This window comes from Agelaius phoeniceus, chromosome 10, assembly GCF_051311805.1.
Source record: "Agelaius phoeniceus isolate bAgePho1 chromosome 10, bAgePho1.hap1, whole genome shotgun sequence".
NCBI classification, from domain to species: Eukaryota; Metazoa; Chordata; class Aves; order Passeriformes; family Icteridae; genus Agelaius; species Agelaius phoeniceus.
In genome coordinates this window covers 6,088,031-6,108,150 of record NC_135274.1, presented here as the reverse complement: position 1 = coordinate 6,108,150, position 20,120 = coordinate 6,088,031, and the positions used below count along the sequence as shown (strand labels likewise).

The window sequence follows — 20,120 nt, the reverse complement described above, 5'->3', positions numbered from 1 at the left end:
TCTGGGCAACCTGTGCCAGGCCTAACCACCCTCTGAGTGAAAAATGTCTTCCCAGTATCCCCTCTAAGCCTGCCCTCTGGCAGTGGGAAGCCATTCCCCCTTGTCCAAAGTCCTTCTCCAGCTCCCTTGGAGCTCTGTACACACTGGACTCTCCTGGTGTACTCCATACTACCCACACTGCCTTCAACGTGTGCAAGGACATCAGGACAGGCAAAGATTTTACATCTGTTTATTCAGATAGAAATTGAAAGCAGATGAATGGAGCACAGCCCCACTTCCTCTGCTGCCTCTTCCCCTGACTACAAGAGAGAAGAGGAGAAGCAGGCAGAAAGCAGCAAATAATAATTTAGTGACAGAAGCATTGTGGTTCCCAGTTCAAACCTCTGCTTTCGGGTATCACAGGGACAGTTAGAGCATCAGTAGGTCAGTCACAGGGGAAACAGGTCATTTCTAGCCTGGTGGCACCACCCTTGGGCACACCACCATCATCTGACAGGTTCCAAACCTGAATGCACAAGCCTTGTAAACAGGGTTGAAGTGTGCAGCACACACTGAGGAAACCATGGCAGCACTTCCCTAGCAGTGTGCATGGAGACAGCTCTCCTCCACAGTTTACCCTTCTCTCTGTGGAGAAGGGCCCCAGGCAGAGCTAAAATTTCCAGTATATTTGGACCTTCTCAAGGCACTCTGCCCTTCTTGGGATGGTCACCTGACAGGGGTTTCTCCAGGTTAGCTCCTACAGCACCTCTGGGCACACTCCACAGCGAGGGGAGCTGGCAGAGGCAAGGCAGCAACACAGCTCAGAAACTTACTCAACCTTCAGGCACCTCTTCTGCTTTGGAAAGGGAATGTCTGAGAGGAGGAGCTGCAGGAAGTGCTGACCAACCCACCCAGGGCACCTCAAGAGGTTTTACAGCTTGGGTTTTTGGCAGGACATCACTCCCTAGTCACTATGCCAGCACACTGGTGGCACAGGCAGAAGCCTAGCACATGCCTGGCAGATAGATCTTTGTTGCCTTGTTTCAGCTCTCCCAGCTCTGGACTCTTTTTTTCCAGGGCTGTGGAATTCAGTTTTCTGTTCAAAGCAGCTTTCCTGAAGGTACTTGCAGTAGAGACTATTCCATTGTAGAAGCACAAGGACTGACTTACTGAGCAACACACACATTTTCTACTCTTCCATTCCTTCTGTTATTTAAACTGGGATTGAGATGCTCCCCAACAGCACAGCACTGCTCCACACTTCACTTAATGAATTCTCAGTCACTCAGAAGTTCCCTCAATTCCCTTTCTATAGCTTGTGGACAGGAGAGGTAGTGCTGAGTGTCCTGCAGAGCATGAACAGGAGTTGTACCGTAGGCATCTGCACTCCGGAGGCTTCACAGCTGTCTGTGGGACATGGCTGCTGTTCCCTGGCATTGTGAGCTGCTGTCCAGGTTGGCCAGTGAGAAGGGAAGCTGCTAAAGGCATTAACTGGACCTTTCTCCTGCTAAATGACGGGTGGGCTCTACTTAAGCTTCAGAGGGGAGTCCCCATGGGAGGATTGAGGATTCAGCGCTCTAACGATTTCCGTGCCTCCCCCGGAAGGCCCAGCTGACCTGCTGATGTAACAGATAGGCTTTGAACTCCTAAGCACCACTGCATCCACTTCCAGCAGCTGTTTGCTGCTGAGCAATTGCAACTGCAGCCAGTAAGGCTGGAACACCCTCTGGGTTCTTCATCCCACTGCAGACACCGCTCCGAGGCTGCACGGAATGCCGGGATGGACGGGAGGCAGGGATGGCAGCAAGCGCCTATGAAAACCGGTAGCCCCAGGCTCTCGAAGGAGCTTCCCTCCCCCCTTCTCCCCACACATACACAAATTTGCAGAGTCAGTTTCCTATTTGTTTTCAAAGGGACAGGATTTCAAAGTCTTCATCTTCCGAGTCAAAGAACCTTTCCAATCTGTCGGCATCAGAGGAGTCTGGAAGAGAAGAAGCAGAAAGCGCTGCCTCAGTGGGATGCTGTGACTGTCAGTGAGACCAGCAGCTGGAGAGCATCACAGGTTGAGTGCCAAGTGCCTGCAAGTTCTAAAACTCAGTGACAAACCCTAGTCAGGGCTCTGAGGAGGGTAAGAACATGTCAGTGGTATGGAAAATGCCCCAGAGAGAATTACATGGAGCACAGAAGCATGGCATCTTTCACAGATCCAAACACATTTCTGCTGCCACTGTTTTGTACAACCTTCCTGTGCCCCAGCTCTGCATTAGCAGGAGACTGTTCTGCCTCAAGAGGATCAGAACAGGACAACTTGCCAGGTCTGGACCAACACCCATGAAGATTTCTGTCCCAGTTAGAGATACATCTACCCCTATGTGTTAGGGAATAGTTTCTACTATAGTGGTTTTGGTGTAACTGTTAGGGAATGTAATTACAACATGCACTCTCCTAAAAGCAATTAGCACAGTTCACTTTGTGAGGAAAAGTAATGTTGATCCCACCTCTCCATCCTTTCAACTATATGGTGAAGAAGGAGCTCACACTTAAAGCAACTTTAGCACAGGGGGAAGGAGAAACCTTTATCAGTTCAGGCTGGAAAGTTACAGAATCCCAGAATGTTTTGGGTCGGAGGGGACCTTAAAGATCATCCAGTCCTGCTCCCCTGTCAGGGGCAAGGACACCTTCCACTATCCCAGGTTGCTCCAAGCCCTGTCCAGCCTGGCCTTGGACACTTTTAGGGGTGGGGCAGCCACAGCTGCTCTGGGCACCCTGTGGCAGGGCCTCACCTCCCTCACAGGGAGGAATTCCTTCCCAATACCATCTAACCCTGACCTCTGGCAGTGGGAAGCCATTCCCACTTATCCTGTCACTGTGCCCTCTCCAGCTTTCTTGGAACCCCTTTAGGCCCTGAAAGGGGCTCAAAGTTCAATGACTCCTTCTAGTGAGAGACAGGACTAACAGAAATGAATGGCCTTGGCAGATGGGAGAGGCTCTGCAAGCCAGGGAAGAGGGAGAAGGACAAGTAGTCCATTACAAAATTTTAAGAGTAGGAAAGACATTAGGGACAATTTAAGACAGGCAAAGATCAATTAACAGTTTAAGGGAATTGAGCATGCTTAACAGCAAAGGACAGTGTGATAATGAAAGCTTTTAAGGGAGGGCAGAGAAAGGGAGAGAAAGAGAGAGAGAGAGCAGAAATGCAGGGTGCAGGTTGCCAGGAGGCCTCCCCATGCCTGGTGATAGGATAGGCTTGCCCACACACTCACTGCTCTTGGCAGAAGCAGCCAATGGCTTTATCTCCTGCAATGTTTGCTCATGTCATTAATGTGATAAGCAGAGCCTGACAGGCAAGGTTAGGGCCCAGCACTTGTCCTTTTTCCCACTGGTAATGGTACATGCCAAGAAGGAGGGAGTGCCTTATGCTGGAACTAAGTGTGACCAGCCCTGTCTTGGAGCATTTTCATTACCTACAAACTCGGTTTTCAGCCTTTCCACTGGACACTTTTGATTCCTCCAAGCATCCCCTCAGAAACCACAGGGTCACACTGCCATGACAGCCTGTGAGCTTGTTTGTTCTTCTGCTCAGTCACCATCACCATTCACAGATTATTCTAAAAACCATCCTGAGACACTGTGGGATCTGCAAACCTCTAGCTGAAAGCTGAAGAACGACACCAACCGACCCAAGAACTCCAGGTTAAATTCCAGTGGGAACAGGAACATACCAGAAGTCATCATGTAATTCCACATGATTTGCAGACAGCCAGAGGGAGGTGCCCACCCTCAGCTGTCCCTCCTGGTGGCCTCACCTGGTGTGAGATTCAGGACGTCGGGGTTGGAGAAGTGGGAGGGCTGGCGCTCCACCAGCTCGAACATGGGCAGCGCTCCTCTGACCAGGGACAGCTGTGGGGACACAGCACAGCCATGAGAACCACAGCTCTGCACTGCTGGGGTAACAGTCATCTCCTGGCACTTCACTCCAGCTGGGAAAATGGTTTTTAAAGCTTTTGAATCACATCATCAACAGGGTTTCAGAGCTATGCTCCTTTTGGTAGTTTAAAATATTATTATATGCTTAAAATGGGGTCATGCTGCTGCTACATGGTCTCTATGCAGTGGTTTGGAAACAAAACAATACCTGATATTCCTTTCCCAGGGACAGAGAATCAGAGAGAGGGAGAGAGAGGGAAACTGGACAATAACTCCAAGATCTTCGAGTCCAACCATTCCCCCAGCACTGCCAATGTCACCACTAAACCATGTCCCCAAGTGCCACATCCACATGCCTTTTGAACACTTCCTGGGATGGGGACTCCACCACTTCCCTGGGGAGCCTGTTCCAATGCCTGACCAGATCTATTAACACAAACCTTTTTGATTTGCTGGCACCAGTCATTAAAGTCTGCCTCTGTGTTGCAGAAAAAGCCCTGGAAAAAAAAAGAAGAAGAAAAAGACTTTATCTTTCTATATTTTAGATTGATAATTTCAGACTTAAGGCCCTGTGCCAACACTGAGTACCATGATCACGACTGGGAGCAGTTACTACTCCTGACTGCCTTGCTTTAAAAATGTGCCTCACACTGCCCTGTTAACACTCCACAAAGGCTTGATGTGACCAGGCTATCCAAGTGCTGGAATCATCAATATTTTCTTTACTGCAGAAGGAAAACCAGGAGGAACAAAGGAAACAAAGTGCAGGCATCTCAGGTTCAACAGAAAACAAGCCATGGTGCATCATCAGATGGTTTCAGGAATGGATTCAGATCTGCCCATCAAAAGGCTGGAATCAAAGCCCAAACTAAAACCCAGAGAATGACACTGGCTCCATGAGGAATGGTATTTAACTGCCATGCAAGGGGGATGTCACTGTCAAATTTTATGAAAAATCCCTTCACCAGGATTTTTCTCCTGAGAAGCTGAGAAGCCTCACAAAAGAAATGTAAACAATAATTATCTGATTGCTTGGAATGTACTTTGGAGGTTGCTTACCAACAGGTGCATCTTTGATTGGTTCCATGTGAATTCTTTAAACTTAATAACCAATCCCAGTCCAGCTGTGTCGGACTCTCTGAGTCTGTCACAGGTTTTTATTATCATTCTTGTCTAGCCTTCTGATGTCTCCTTTCTGTTTCTTTAGTATAGTTTTAGTATATAATTTTCTTTTAATATAATAGAATATCTTAAATAATAGAATATCTTAAATAATAGAATATCTTAAATAATAGAATATCTTAAATAATGTCTTAAATAATAAATCAGCCTTCTGAGAACTTGGAGTCAATTCTCATCTCTCACCTCATCCTGGGGACCCTCACACCAACACCACAACGACTGGTGACCACAGGGGAACTTCCCTGACACAAGCCACTCTCTGTGAGGAGCTGCTTTACCAGTGTCCCCAAAACCCAGAGCCCAGCAGCACAGAGTGCCCAGGCCATGCCCAGCCCTGGGGAGCAGGAGGAGCAGGACCCACCACGGCGATGGAGGGGTCGAGCTCGGCGATGCTCATCCTGCACGGGGGGTGCTGGCAGTGGAAGCTCTCGTCGGGGAGGCAGCCGCTGTCACCGGGCTCCACCGCCGGCTGCGTGGTGTGGGGGTCCAGGTAAATGAGCTCCTCACCTGCCCACAAGGCAAGGACACATCAACAGCAGGACACAGGTTGTGGAGAGCTGAGATATGAGGAGGAGGAAGAGCAATGGCAGAGCCAGCTCTCATAACCACACAGAGGAATTCACATGCCAGCGACACCTTTCAGCCACTTCCCCAAATGCTTCTCAGCCAGGCACAGCTGTCAGCACAACCACAGTGGCCACTCCACTGAGACACTGGAACTGTTTGGGGTATTGTTCCTGCTCATCCCTTCCTGGGTGAGCTCAAATAGACCCCAGAAATCTAAAGCACAAATAACCTAAGATCTCTGGCAGAAAGGAAACCAGAGGGAAGGAGGAGAGTAACAGGAGTTTGTAGGGTTTGAGGAACACCTAAAGAACAGTTAAATCCAGCCAAGCTGCAGAGGGAGGTCAGCTCTGAATGCAGGAAGCAGGCTCTATGCACTCCACAGACCAGATTTCATGTTATGCCACTGTTCAAATCTAAGTTTATGGCCACTGTTCAAATCTACATCACTCAGCCCACAGCAGCTTTCCACACTTCCAGCAGGAAAGGAGAACCCTGCAGCATGCACCACAGGCTAAGCAGGAGAGCTGTGCCACCCCACAAGCATTTTTTAGCCAGGGGGAGATTCTTTGGACAGTCTTTGCAGTCCTCTGGGCACTCACCTACATAGCCAATGAAGTAGTGAGCACTGTTTGGCTTCCCTCCAATCACTCCCAGGGACTGGGGCATCATGAAGCAGTGCTGGAAAAGCAACACAGAAAACACACAGCTGACAGACAGTGAAACAGCAGGTGGCAACAAAGGCAAACATCCAAAAATGCAGTGGGAAAGATGGACAGGGATATGGAAAATCAGCAACTCTAGCAGCAAAACCAGCCATTTCTGGAGAAAATCTCCATCAGGCTGCAACACAGGGCTTTCTAGGAACATGGAAGCAGCTCAAAAATACTTTAAACTGCTGACAGGAGTAGACAGGTGGCCCAAATGAAAGAAGCTGCACTGCTCTAGGACTTGGCCCTGCTGCAATCAGTAGCAAGATCCCTGAAGCTGTCATCAGGTTGCAACAGTCCTCTCAGGAGGGAATTCAGGAAACAGTTTAAGTAAGTTCCTTATCCACCTGGAGCAGCCAAGCATGATCTACTGAGTTAAGGGAAGTAACCTCCCACAGATCTGAATCTGGAGGTCTCTTACCCTAGCTCAGAGCTTGCTAGCATTGTGCTCCCTGTCTTGTGTACACCCTAAATTCTGCAGCTTCTCAATACTCCAACCTGCAACCACCCGACAGCTCTTAGCCTCAGTCTGCAGCACAAACTTCAGCATCTGAGCCAAGGGGAGTGTGCAACACTGTATTAATTAGCACTCAGGCTACCACCAAGCAGGTATAGCTGTGCTGAACAAAGGCTTCAGCAGGTTGGGACCATCTGCACACAAAGAGAGGCTGAGATCTAAGCTGTGAAGTAAGGTTATTGAAAGAAAAAAAACCCAACCCAACCAGGAAAGGCCCAACCCCTCAACTCCCCCCCATTTTCCTGACTACAGCTTGCAAGAACCTATATCCTGACCTCTGACAAGGACTGTCTCTAAACACATTTTTCTTTTGCAATAACTTCTGAGCAATTACTTAATTCACAACAGGATCCTTTAGCATGCCCCCAGCAGGAATTGAGCTCCAAATTCCCTACCTTTAGTGTTTCAATGTAGGCTTCATTGATCTCTGTGAGCCCGAGGCGGAGAGGTATCAGCAGCACCAGTGGTTTCCACAGGGGGAGCCTCCCTCTGAGCCCCAGGTCCTCTGGGCACCCATTGTAGAGCACATCTGAGTCCAGGGCAGGGCATGCTGCAGCTCCAGCACATGGCACATTGGACTGGCACAGCCTCCCTATGGGAAGGGAACAGCAGCACAAAGCATCAGGACTCTGTTCCCAGGCCTTCAGCCATTCCTCTGATCAACAGCTGCTCTTGACCAGAAGCCTACAGCATTTAAACCAAAGAAGAGCTTGAAGGGGTTGAGTGCTGGGGCTGTGTGATGTGTGCTGAGCTCACACCAAGCCACAGCAGCTTGTACTCACAGCTACCAACTGCTGGGCAGTGAAAATGCAAATTGTTCCAGAATGCAAATTCTTCTGAGCAACCACCTGTGCCAGCAAAGCTGCAGGGGTTGATTAGCTGGTCAGACAACTGTCCTGAATTCACAAAGCTTGTAGGCAGAAAGAAGAAAGTTCTGGAGTGTTCAACTCCAGAGGAGTTCATGAATGAACAGCATTATGAGTTAACACAGGAAATATTCACCTGTTATTAAGTGCTGCAGCAAGACACAAACATGGTATCTGTCTAGAGTAGTTATAACTTCCCTAAAGGTCACAAAAAGCTTCATAAATTTTCTTGGAGATCATTTACAAGCTACTTTACAGACCTAAAGCAGTATGGTCATTAAACTCTGCATTTTCAGCATGAGCTCTGCCTCTAAGATATGGGGCAGCAGAACTCCTCAGGGCATACACATGACATAAGCACTCTGCATTCTCATCCTAAAGGCTTGACAGACACACAGCCTGGCTGTAATGCACCCAGATTATGTAAATTCTGGTCCAGAAACAACTCCAAGCCTACCTGTCTCACTGGCCAATTTAATTACTTGCTGGGTGTGTGGAAAAAAAAACCAAACAAACCCAACCCAAACCCCAAAGAAACCCACAGCATGATTAAAGAATCATGAAGCCAAGGCAGTTGGACAGAATGCCAGAGGCTCATTTAATTTATTCCCAGTTTAAACTGAATGCCAGGACACTCTAGCAGGTAGGATGTGATGTAAACACCTTAATCACCAGCCATTTGCCATTTCAGCTGGGCATTTGTTCACTTCTGACAGCTTCAAACCCAGCTGAATGAGGACAATATTCCACCCGAAATTAGAAGAAATAGGACTTTGATCTAAAGCCTCAGGAGGAGAGACAACCTGCACAGATGTTTGCAGTTCCTCAGGAAGGGAAAAGGTGTATCTGATGCACAGACATGGTTACCAGAGGTTCTGAGGAAACTCAAAACCATTATTTGTAGCCATTTCTCCTCCTAAATCAGGTTTTTTGTTGCAGTAGCCTGCCTGTCCAGATGATGTGAAATCAGCTGCCAAGCCAGGGCTGTTGCTGAATGGGGTGTCACTGCAGGTCTCCTCATCAGGCAATCCTGCACTGTGGATGAACATATTTACCTGCAATTTAAGCAGCAGAGAGCTTGGCACAGGCTAAATTCCCCCTGCTATCTGGCAGGCTTTGCAGTTCTGTGGTGCCCCAGCAGAGCAGAACCTACCTAAAGCTTCCCAGCTGGATCCAAAGCATTTACTGCAAACATATTCCAACAGATCTGACATGACACCTCTCCTGCTGGCAGGTACTGGCTTCAACTGCCTTGGATTTTCACCACCTTTGTGATTCTCCTCCATCTCAGGTCTAGCTGAGATGCCCTTTCTCATGGATAAAGATTTATGTTCCTTCACTGCTGTAACAAAAGGCATTTCCTCTGAACCTCTGGCTGAACCCTATCAGTGACAGAATTAACAGATGTATGAAACAACATTACTTTTATCCACAATGTTTGGGGCACAAGGTATCAAACACAAACCTATAGACATGTAACACATCAGACCCACTCTCACAGTGACTTTCAGTCCCTGACCAGGTAGATTATGATCCACATTTGAGGAAAACAAGCACACACACCCCTGCCCATGACAAGCTGTATGAACATGTCACTTGAAGCAGCATCAATGCTGAACAGCCAGTGCCACACAGACAGAGCCTGCAGCACACCTGAGCCTTGTAGCCAGCATGCTCTAGTAGTGGTATCTGCAGGCTGAAGATGAAATAAAATCCAATTTCTGTTTTAAAACTGGCCTTTATTTAAGCCAAGGGCATCAGCACATGCCTTCAGCTAAGGTTAGGCACACACTTCTCTGTCAGGCCCAACTGAGCCTACCTGACAAGAGATGTGACTTTACAAAGGGACTGTCCTGCACTCCAGGCAAAAACTGCCTGGTTATTGATCCTGGCCTGTGGCAGCCAAGCCAGCCTAAATGGTGCCTGCCACCATCTCACCTGTAAAACCCTACCCCAGCTGTTTGAGAGCACTGCCCTGGCAGAAACACTGCTAGGTTTGTGCTGGGTGAGCTCATTGCCTCAGGAATTAGCCTGAAGCCAGCCATGGGAAGGCTGCTGAGGCCAGGACCATGCAGGGCTGCAGCAACCACTAGTGCAGGAGCTCAGCTTTGTAGCTTTGGTTACTGCAGTGCTGCAGCCAGAGCAGGCAGGCTCACGATGGGCAAGAAGAGCTGCTCAGCCTCCAGAGCCAGCCTGGGGGCAGGATGCCTCAAAAAACAAAGAAGGAAAAAAGAGGAAACCATCAGTGAATATTCCATAAAATAATGAGAGTGGTGGATTCCTTTCTTATCCTCTCCCCCTGCCAATTTTGGCCCTTTTCATCTTCAGATCTGTTCTGGCTTTCTCACTCTGTCCAACAGCAGAACCCTCCCTACCAGTTATGTGACAGCCATTTACTGCTTGCTCCCTGTGGCCATAAACAAGGCTGACACTGCCTACCAAGCAGCTCCCATAAGCTGTCTGAAGGTCAGCAAACCTCCTCTCCAGATCCAGAGGCATCAGCAGATGAAATGAAAGTCAAGCAAGGCCCTTCCTTGCCCTGGAACAGCAATTCTCACCTTGTTTTAGCACACCTGGACACAGCTTTCAGAGATCATGAGTGTTGGAAGGGACCTTAAAGCTCATCCAGGCACCTTCCACTATCCCAGGGAAGTCTAAGCCCCATCCAACCTGGCCTTGGACACTTCCAGGGATGAGGTAGCCACAGCTTCTCTGGGCAACTTTGCCAGGGCCTCACCACCCTCACAGAGAACAATTTCTCCAAGACAGAACATGTACTTCATGCTTGTGCTCTCCAGCTTTTTTCTGGCTCTTGCTGCCCAGGATATACCAACCACATCCCAGCTCCAGGTGACACTTACGGATTTCTTCCATCACCACTGTGTTGTCCATGGCTATGTGTACTGCCAGGGAACTCCAGGTATCAAAAGTTGCAAGTTTTCTAGAGGAAAGTTAAAAACAAGTAAGTAATGAAGGATTAATACAACTGCAAGGCAGAGATGGTGGTGTATCAGAGAGGAGAAACTGGATTAGGAGAGACTGGTGTTACCAGTTATGCTGTGAAATGTGCTTTGAGATGGGAAAACTGCTGTTAGGCAATTCCAGCCTATTCCAGGGAGCTGCCTGCTCATCTACCAACATGAGGGGAGAATGTGAGAAGAGGGAGGGTGTTATTAAAGGCAGAAGGTGCCAAACACCAACAGCCCCTGATCTGCCAGAGAAAAGGAAAGGGCAGCACTTACTTGAGCACCTGTGCCACCGTGTTCGGGCCGTACCACTGGCCTATGGATTTTCCCTCCCCGACTCCCATCTGGGCTGCAGCACAACAAAAAACCAAAACAACAGAGTCAATAACTTCATCCACACTGCATCCCTTCCTAATCAGCCTTGTATTTAATAGGGAAGAGTTCTCACTTGGAAACTGTATTGAATCAGCAGTATTTAGTATTTCATGGGGGTGAGAAGGACATCCTGAAGGACTGCAGAGCAAATCCTTTCTCTAAAATGCAGCAGCACAGAAGTTCAAAGGGCAGTGTTGCATCAGAAGGAGCTTTGATCACTAGACCACCCCTATGACCTGAGTTCTGGAAACACTGGCACAGGCTGCTTCTCTGATTTTTCAGGGAAGTTTGTATCAAGGTGAGAGCCTTCCTTAGCCCATTTGCTACATCTGAGCATTTCTTTCTTCTTACCTATCTGGTGAATGGAGTAGTAGCTGTCTTTTTTGTCAATGAAGGCATTAAGAACGTTGAAGTAATTATCCATCTGCCTCTTCCCTTTTATCCACCTCCAGTCTAGGACAGACAAGGGATATATGAAATAAACATGGTACTTATTAGCAACCAGAGGCTGCAAGCTGCAATTCTCTTCCTGTGTATTGACCAACTCAATTTTCATGTCATCCTATTATTACTAAACATCTGAGGCATTCCCAACAGTGAAGGGCTAATTTTAAAATAACAGAAAACATTCTTACAGCTGGGGTAAGATACCATCACCCATAGAAAAGCAAATAAACAAACATAAAATCAGAAAATACAAATATCCCCAGAGAGTTCCAAGTAGACTGTTCTCTCAACAGCCCTGAACTTGAGAAGAGTGAAGAAAAAAAGTTACAGAACCCTCAGCAGTTCCCAGCTGTGTCCTTGTTATCCCTGTTCTTCCAAGTGCTGCACTCCTGGGAGCACATGGCCCTGGAAGTCAGTGTGGGCTGTGCACTGCTTTACCTCTTCCCAAATGCCTGCAGACCAAGGCCTGAGCAAAGATCATCTGGCCACAGCGCAGCATGCAGCCCCAGCCCGTGTCAGAGGTGGGACCCGTTCCTCCTGGAAACAAGGACAGAAAATAAACAGGGGGTGAGTGGTGAGACAGAGCCAAGAGGGAGGAGAATGAATGGGCAGCAGGCTCACCAAGAAATGAGGGAATGAGGATTAGCTTAGCTCACACAGCCAAGGCTGAGAACCAAAAATGTGGTTACTGATGAGTAACTTAGTGGTGTCCTTTAAAAACAAATAAATAAATTCCACTAACACTATCTGAAAGGGGAAAAAAATTCCAAGGGAAATCTAAACAGCCCAAGGGAGAGCTGAATTTCTCAGGAGAACAACAGCCCTTGAGCCTGGCTGCAGACTCTCAGCCCAATTGTGACATTCGTACATGAAGGTGTTTGTTAAAGATGACTCTTGTAATCCTCATCTTGAGAAGGCAACTCACCCTGCAGAACAAACCAGTCCCAGGGAATTCCCACATCAAAAGTGGCTACAAATAACATTCTGAAGTGAACAATGCAGTCAGGCCAAAAAAATAAAGGCATCAGCCAAAAAAAACCTACCCAAGCAGTGAAAAAAGACACATCCTACATATTGTTGGAGAAAGCTGGATATCAGCTTGTGCTAGAAAGTCTAAGACAAAGGACACAAGGCTGAAAGCATTTCCCTGACAGACCTTCCAAAGGAAACTGCTGCTCCTCCACTCCAGCTCTGGCTGTTAGTCCAAATAACAGAGATCAAATGTTCAGTGTGATCACAGCAGGTAATCTGTGCCTGGGCACAGCTTCTGCAAGTCTTTGTAATGCTGCTTTCTTCTTTTGGTCCTAATCAGGGAGGAAAAGCACCTGGAGGACTATTTAATCAGCTTCTCAATGGTCACCAGTTGTCTTCTATAATTTCACCAGTAATTCATAACATGTACAAATTCCAAAAGTGATAATGCTTTACAAAATTAGCATTAGACTAATTAGTTCCCTAAGCCTTACAATAATTAAGTGGGCTAGCACAGAGGGAAGGGATGAACAGTAACAGGGGTGACTGGGAGAAAAAATACTGGAAAAGGTTTACTGTATATGACTTGCAGATCATATCTATGGTGTAAATGGGAAATGACTCAGAAAATGGGGTCTGTCTTCACCCCACAGCCCTTTAATGACTCACAAGGAAACCAAAACTGTGTCTGTGAGCCAGTTAAACATGTGCTAACCCTTTGTTCTCAAACATATGTTTAACTATGGTGCACAAACATGAATTTAAAGGGATTAAACTGCATCAAAGATGTCTCAGAGCTTGTGAGGCAGAGAGCTTCCCATCAGGGAAAGAATAGCACAAGCCAGAAGGACCAGTTAGGAAGAAGTCTCATTTCCAATGATGAGCCATGTTCCTTTCCCACTGACTGCTGGGCATGACAGTGACAGAAGGGGCACATGGAGTCCTCTTTACCTGCTCTTAGATCTCCTCTGATACACCTTGCACCAAACACCAACCCCAGAAGAGGCCATGCAGAGTATCTTAAGGAACCCAGACATCCTCCTTTGAGCTCATTGGGAAATACTCCCCTGTCACTACAGCTCCTGTGTGTAACAGACACTGCAGGCACATAACTCCCCCTAGACAAACAAAACCCCCACGTAGAGCCTGAAGCAGATGCACAAAGGCAGCAGTTTCTGTAGCATTCTCTAGGCTTCATCATTTTAATCCACTTCAAGCCCAAGACCATCATTCAGCAATATTTCACACTAGGATGTGATGTAGGATGTGATGAAGTACAAAAATACTCCCATGTTGCCTAAAAAAAGAGCAGACTTCCCAAACTTCTCCTTATGTCCCTTTAAAAACCACTTCTATCCCTCCTACCCAAGGGGATGAGGAATTCTCATTATCAGATAAACAAAAAGTCTGTCTAATCAATTAGATGAAGCACATTTCCCACTCTCATGAATGGAAATGATGCCATGTTTGTGGGGACTGTTTTATTAGGGATATCTAGATTACAATCATTTCCTTTAGACTCCCCCAGAGTACATACCAATAGCAGGAAAGTTCTTTCTGTAGGTGAACCAAAGCCTAGAGGTCACATCCAGCAGGATCTCTTCCTTCTCTGCAAAGTGTTCAGCATGGAAAGGCACACACATGAGGGGGGCACCAACACTGCCAAATCCACCTCCCACCCACCTTCCCTAGGAATTCTGCTCCTCACAGTCTGCAGGCCCAGAGAGGCAGAGGCTGCCTGAGGAACAGGGCAGTACTGCTGTGCACAAAGTACTTCCTTTCCCCCCTAAAACAGCTGCAATCAACCCAAAGATACTATAGCCAGAGGCAAATTATGAAGCAGCAAACCATCCTCCTGTCCCCTGCCTCCACCATGCTGCCCTCATGACATGTCCCAACAACTCCCATGTGGTAACTTCCTGCACAAAAATATTCCTGAGCTCACAGAAATGGCCAGCCAGACAGAAGCATGGCAGCTAAAACCCAAGTGCAACACTAACAAAGTCCTGTGGAGCCTTAAAACATTGCACTGTGCACAGAAAATACCTGTAAAAACACTGTATTTCCTGCCAAGGATCCAAACAGGTTCTTTGGTCTCAGGGAAGTCTTCATACTCAAACCTGAGGGTGTCGTAGGTAAGCGTAGCTGGAAAGAGAAAGGAGAAATCACAGTCCTTTGATAGCTTTTCCTTTTGTTTTTAAAGCCAGACAAAGCTGCAGAATCAGAGCTGCTGTGGCCCAGTGAGTCCCAGCCACCCCCAAAGGCCCTGGGCTGGCAGGAAATGGTCCCAGCGCTCTGCACTCAGCTCTGGGAGGCACAGACCCAGCCCTGGCCTGCTCCTGGCTGCTCCACAGGCAGAAGAGCAGCAAGATTCCCAGGTTAAGCCAGCTCCAGGTTCTGCCTGGGGCAGAAAACATGTAAAGCTTCACCTGGCAGCTACACCATTTCCCAGAACAGGCACCATCATGCACAGCATCAGCTACAGCATTGATGTTGAGGGCCTCTTTTCCATCCAGCAAAGTGGTTCAAATCCTCTTGCAGAGAACACAAATTTTGAGGGAAGAACATGCAAAACACAGATCACCTTAAGGTGGGAACTAAACCTTGCTCAGTCCCTTCTCAAGAAGCACAAAACCCAGCAGAAGCCTTTACAGCTGTCACCCCACCAAGTGAGGAACACAAGCTGTGAAGATGTGCTCATGCAAAGGTGACAGGCACAACTTTTGTCTCTTTTACTGACTCCCTTCACAGCATGGCATCCATCAGTGCCTAAAAATCCATCCCCTTCCAGGACCATGACAGAACAACCCAGCAGCCCAGGTTGCCCTTGGATCAGGATTCAGCTGCTGTGCACAGGGTACAGACAACAGGGAGGAAAAACCAGAGGAGCTGGATGAGCTGTGCTCCACTAGATCTGTGTTTGGAACACAGACTTTAAAGTAGTCTGGGAATTCTGGAAAAGACCCACATGATTTTTAAGGTGACAATTCTGTAACAAAGTACCTCTAACATTTAAAGCAGAGCTAAGGCACACTGTTCTGTAACTGTAAAAGTAGTGACTGAAAATATCTCTCACAGCAAAGGCAATAAAATCTGTGGTAATGTGATGTGAGTTTAAAGCAGGACAAAGGAGTTCATGGCCACAAGCTCCTGTCAGCCCAGTTCTCTGCACAGCCACCCCTCTCCATGGGACACACACTTTTGGCTTCTTCAGAGCAACCTGCTGCTACAGAAGACACTTTGGCCTCCTGAAGTAGCTCAGCCTTCTAATGAGGGCTCCCTGACCTGGAATTCCAATTCCAAATGTCCAAGAAAACACTTGAGCAGACACCATCACTAAGACCAACAAGCAGGAACCCCAGCAACAGAAATGACAACAGGCTCCTAAATCAAATTTTGAATCGCTCTGCCTTAATTCCAGCCCACAAGACTTAAAGCACATTCTTTGTGTGAATTAGTCTTTAAGACTAATTTTAGGCACCTTTAGGATTGCACAGGCCACATGGTCCCATTGCCACCCCATGATGTGACTCCTCAGCAAGCTGAACAAAACAATTCTGCTTGCACAGAAATGTGCCAACAAATCACTGCTGCAGTCTGCTCCTCTAACAAACTTCCGCAGGGAAAGGAAGGATTTCTTTCCCAGCTACCACCCAAACTTGCAAATGTCCAGATTTGAAAAGGTAACTGGCATGATCTTAACAGAAAAAGTGAAGTTCTCAGGAAGGTTTGGAAGCTACAAGGAATATTCTGTGGTTTGTCATGTATCCAACTCTCTGTCAGGAGTCTCAAATAGCCTAAGGAAAATGAGTGAAACAAGGATGCTACAACAGGAACATCAAGCTATCCACAATCCCTCCTTCTCCTTCCCAGCAACATTCCCTGACCTGCTCAAATATCACAACCTCTGCAGCTGCACAGTTTGCAGGGCACCAGGTCCTTAGTAAGGACAGGATTTGCAACTGGACACTTCACAGCAAGGATCAGCAGCTGGAAAGGAGCTGCTGGAGCCTTTCCCCTCCCACCAAAGCTCAGAGAGGAAGGGGGCAGCAGATAGAGGGGGACCAGCCACGTGTGCAGGGAATGCAGCACATGTGTCATGACACAGCACATTGGGGAGGAGAGTCCCAGCCTTGCAGCCCTTCAGCTGGATGCCCAACATCTGGCTCTGTACAAGGCTCTGTGTGTCCAGCTGTGCATCCAAAGAGGTGGTCAGACATTTGTGTTGGCATTTGGGGAGAAAACAGTTGAAAAGGCACAACTACTAAATGCAGGAGTTCAGGTTTTCCCACCACAGGGAAGAAAATTCAAGAGGTTGCTCCCAGTGAGTATCAAGGACATTCTAATGAGAGCAGAAAACTCCCCACAAGGCCTGAGGTCACTGAGTGCTTCCTTTACAAGCCTCCACCTTCATATGTTCCAGCACTTTTCCAAAGTCCATCCATGGTGCTATTTGCCCAGATAGGTTAAATTCCAGCCAGTGGGACCCAAACAATTCAGGCACGGCACAAAGAACATCACAGACTGCACAGGAGCCTTTCTCTCCTTCTTACAGCCAGAGATGAAGAAGAGAAATCCATCTGGAAATTCACCAAGCAGAAATCCTGTTTGAAGCTGCTCCTCTCAGAGCTGCAGAAGCTGGGTGAGATCAGCATATTTCTCAGGCAGTGCTCCAAAACTTCACCTTCAGAAAGCCCTCAGTCTATTTTAATTACCGACCTCTGAGCATCCAGGACAGTGGAGCAGCAGTTTCTGCAGAGAAGGATGTGCAGTCTCTGCACATCAAACACAGCAGCTCAACTTCACAAGGTTTTTAGAGTAAAAAAGCAGAGTGTGAGCCCTGCACAGCTCACCCTGAGAAAGGCAGCCTTGCTTTCCAGGAGCCTTGCACACACTGGGACTGAGGGGAGGCTGCCTGGATTGCTGCCCCGTGGGATCTGCAGAACACCTCACCCCAGAAAGCCTCAGCAGGAAAGGCAAAGCTTTGTCCATGCCACAGCAGAATCCCAGAATGGTTTGGCCTGGAAGGAACCTTAAGGCTCATCTCATTCCACCCCCTGCCATGGACAGGGACACCTTCCAATAGACCAGGTTGCTCCAAGCCCTGTCCAGCCTGGCCTGGAACAATTCCAAGGATGAGGCAGCCACAGCTTCTCTGGGCAATTGTGCCAGGGCCTCAGCACCCTCCCAGGGAACAATTCCTTCCCAAGATCCCATCCATCCCTGCCCTCTGGCAGTGGGAGCCATTCCCTGTGTCCTGTCACTCCATCCCTGGTCCCCAGTCCCTCTCCAGCTCTCCTGGAGCCCCTTTAGGCACTGGAAAGGGCCCTGAGGTCTCCCCAGAGCCTTCTCCTCTCCAGGTGAGCACCCCCAGCTGTCCCAGCCTTTCCTCACAGGAGACGTGCTCCATCATCTCTAAACACACAGAATTAGGGTAGAAAGTGACATTTCCCATTTCCCCTCCTTTCTCATAGCCTTAATCAGCACAATGAAACACTGGAGATAAAAACATTGTCCCAACTTGTATCAAACACACCCAGAGGCACAGCTGGGCGCTGGGAGCAGCTCCTGGGTGCTGCTGTCAGTTTGCAAACGTGCTGGAGGCCAGGCCTGTGACAGCCCCTGAGGGAACACAGCCAAAGCCATTTGCTTCACCATCAACTCTGGGAAACAAGTAACAACAAGTGCAGGCTTGGGTGACTCAAACAGAAACACAGGAGGTGATTTTCACAGCACCAGCTACCACGGTCAGTCAGATGCTGAAGAACTCCTCACACAAAATGCAGAAGCTGAGTTTTGGAGCCTGGCACTGAAGGAAAGCCAGGCTTTGCCATACCTCCCTTCCCAAACTGCTCCTGGAGCTTCTCCTTTCTCTGAAAAGGCTCTCATGCCTTCCCAAATCCCTTAGTATCCAACTAAGGCCACCCCAAAAGGGGCAGAAATGAGGTGGATGATCTCTCCTTTAGCTGATACAGGTACCTCACCCAAGGCACAGGAAGAATACAACTGGATGCAGAACATTTTAAAGATAGTCAAAAAGAGAAGGTAAATTTACCACTTTAGTAAAACACATTGCTGGAAAACACCAAACAGCTCAAACCCTTCCTTCTGCCCTTTGCAGAAAAAAGACTAAATCTTTTCTTTCCCCCAAGCTCTTTCAAACAAGACAAATCCTGATTATCCAAGCACTAACAAAGAGACAGACAGTGAGGAAAGTCAGGCTACTGAAGGATGGTGCTTTCTTGAAGGCCTGGAGCAAATAGTTCCAAATTTTGCTGTCAGCTCCCTGACCATCTCAGGATCAGGGCTGGACACAGAGGGGCTTGAGCCCAGAGATTCTCCTCCTCCTCCTCCTCCTCTCAGGGAGGAGACCCAGCCCCACCATCCACCACAGCCCAGTTTTCCTTTGCCCTCGCCCCAAGGGAAAGCAGACACATCTCCCGGACTGGGGGCGCAGGTTCAGGTGTGACACGAGCCGGGGACGCTCTCAGCCGGCCCACAGTGACACCAACAGCGGCACAAAGGCCGAACCAAGCCAGGAGAGCCCTGCGGAGGGACAGGGGACAGGGATCCCGGCACACCGTGCGGAGGAGGAGCCCAGGGAAGCGTTTGTTGTTGTGGAACAACACTTCTGTCTGCCGAGGGGGTGGGAGCCGCTACTACGCTAAGGCTGGAGGGAAGCGGGTCCCAACACAAGTGCAAACACTTATTTTTACTTTACCCCGCACGAAACCAAAATCTCTACCACGAGCAGCTGTGCTAGAGCCCTCTGTGAGGGTGATGAGCGGCTGAGTCGCCTTTTTACCCCCCGGGGACACCTTCTCACCCCTCTAAAGGCACCCTCTTACCCCCACGCTGCCTCCCCGCTCCTCGAGTCCTCATGGGGAGCGGGACACAGCGACACCAGCCCTGTCCCCGCTCCCCACTCCGGTTCCCCCCGGGCAGACCCGACCCGGCAGGGCTCCGAGCTTTCGAGGAACGACGGCAGCAGCGGGGCTGGGGAGGGCAGGGGAACTCGCCGCCCGGCGGCCCCGCAGCCGCCACCTTCCCCTTCGCCCCACCGGGGAGCGCCCCGGTCCCGGAGGGCCGCGGCTCCCAGGGCCGTGCCCAGGGCGGAAAGCGGCGCCTTCCCCGCTGCCCGCCGGGGAGGCCGCGCCGCGGAGCCGCGGGCCTCGAGCGGCAGCCAGGCTAGGCTGGGCCGAGCCGGGGAGCCCCGAGGGGAAGCGCGGCCGCCGCGCCACGGGCAGGGCCCACCCGAGACCCACCTGCGTCCATGGCGGCCCCACCGAGGCTGCGGCCGCCACCGACTCTCACGCCCGGCGCGGCCCTGCGCGGCTGCTGGCGCGACGCGCCGCTCCTGGCCAATAGGAGCGCCGCTCGCCGCCGGCCCCCGCGCCAATTGGCTGCCGGTGATTTCGTCACAGCGCGGCGCCACGCGCCGCTACCTGCGGGCAGGGAGCTGCCATGTTGCCGTACGGAGAGGCGAAGCGTAGCGCGGGGCGGCAGCGGGCCGGCAGTGGGGCTGAGATTGGGGATAGAGGGCGGCGCGGAGTGTGACCGCTCCGCTCCTTGCGCAGAACGCCGACGGGCGGGTCCTGTGACACGTACACCTAGG

The 20,120-nt window shown here is 49.4% G+C and overlaps 1 protein-coding gene across 1 annotated transcript; it reads right to left on the bottom strand.

Annotated features, from left to right (window-relative positions):
* Positions 1-213: 213 nt before the first annotated feature.
* On the bottom strand, positions 214-19,928 carry ATG4B (autophagy related 4B cysteine peptidase). Its single transcript, XM_054639214.2, has 13 exons — positions 19,771-19,928; positions 14,552-14,650; positions 14,043-14,114; positions 11,972-12,070; positions 11,438-11,539; positions 10,988-11,060; positions 10,607-10,686; positions 7,275-7,471; positions 6,255-6,333; positions 5,450-5,595; positions 4,347-4,403; positions 3,786-3,879; positions 214-1,960 (listed from the first exon to the last, which is right to left on the bottom strand). Exons 1-13 carry the CDS (start codon positions 19,778-19,780, stop codon positions 1,887-1,889), a joined length of 1,182 nt encoding a protein of 393 aa, XP_054495189.1. The 5' UTR covers positions 19,781-19,928; the 3' UTR covers positions 214-1,886.
* Positions 19,929-20,120: the final 192 nt, after the last annotated feature.

Bases quoted from the DNA above. Each gene is read 5' to 3' on its own strand.
- ATG4B (XM_054639214.2), bottom strand. The intron at 14,115-14,551 runs GTATTTTCTGTG...AACACTTTGCAG, and splicing joins GAAATACAGTGTTTTTACAG to AGAAGGAAGAGATCCTGCTG. The intron at 7,472-10,606 runs GTAAGTGTCACC...CCCTTCCCATAG, and splicing joins AGTGGTGATGGAAGAAATCC to GGAGGCTGTGCCAGTCCAAT.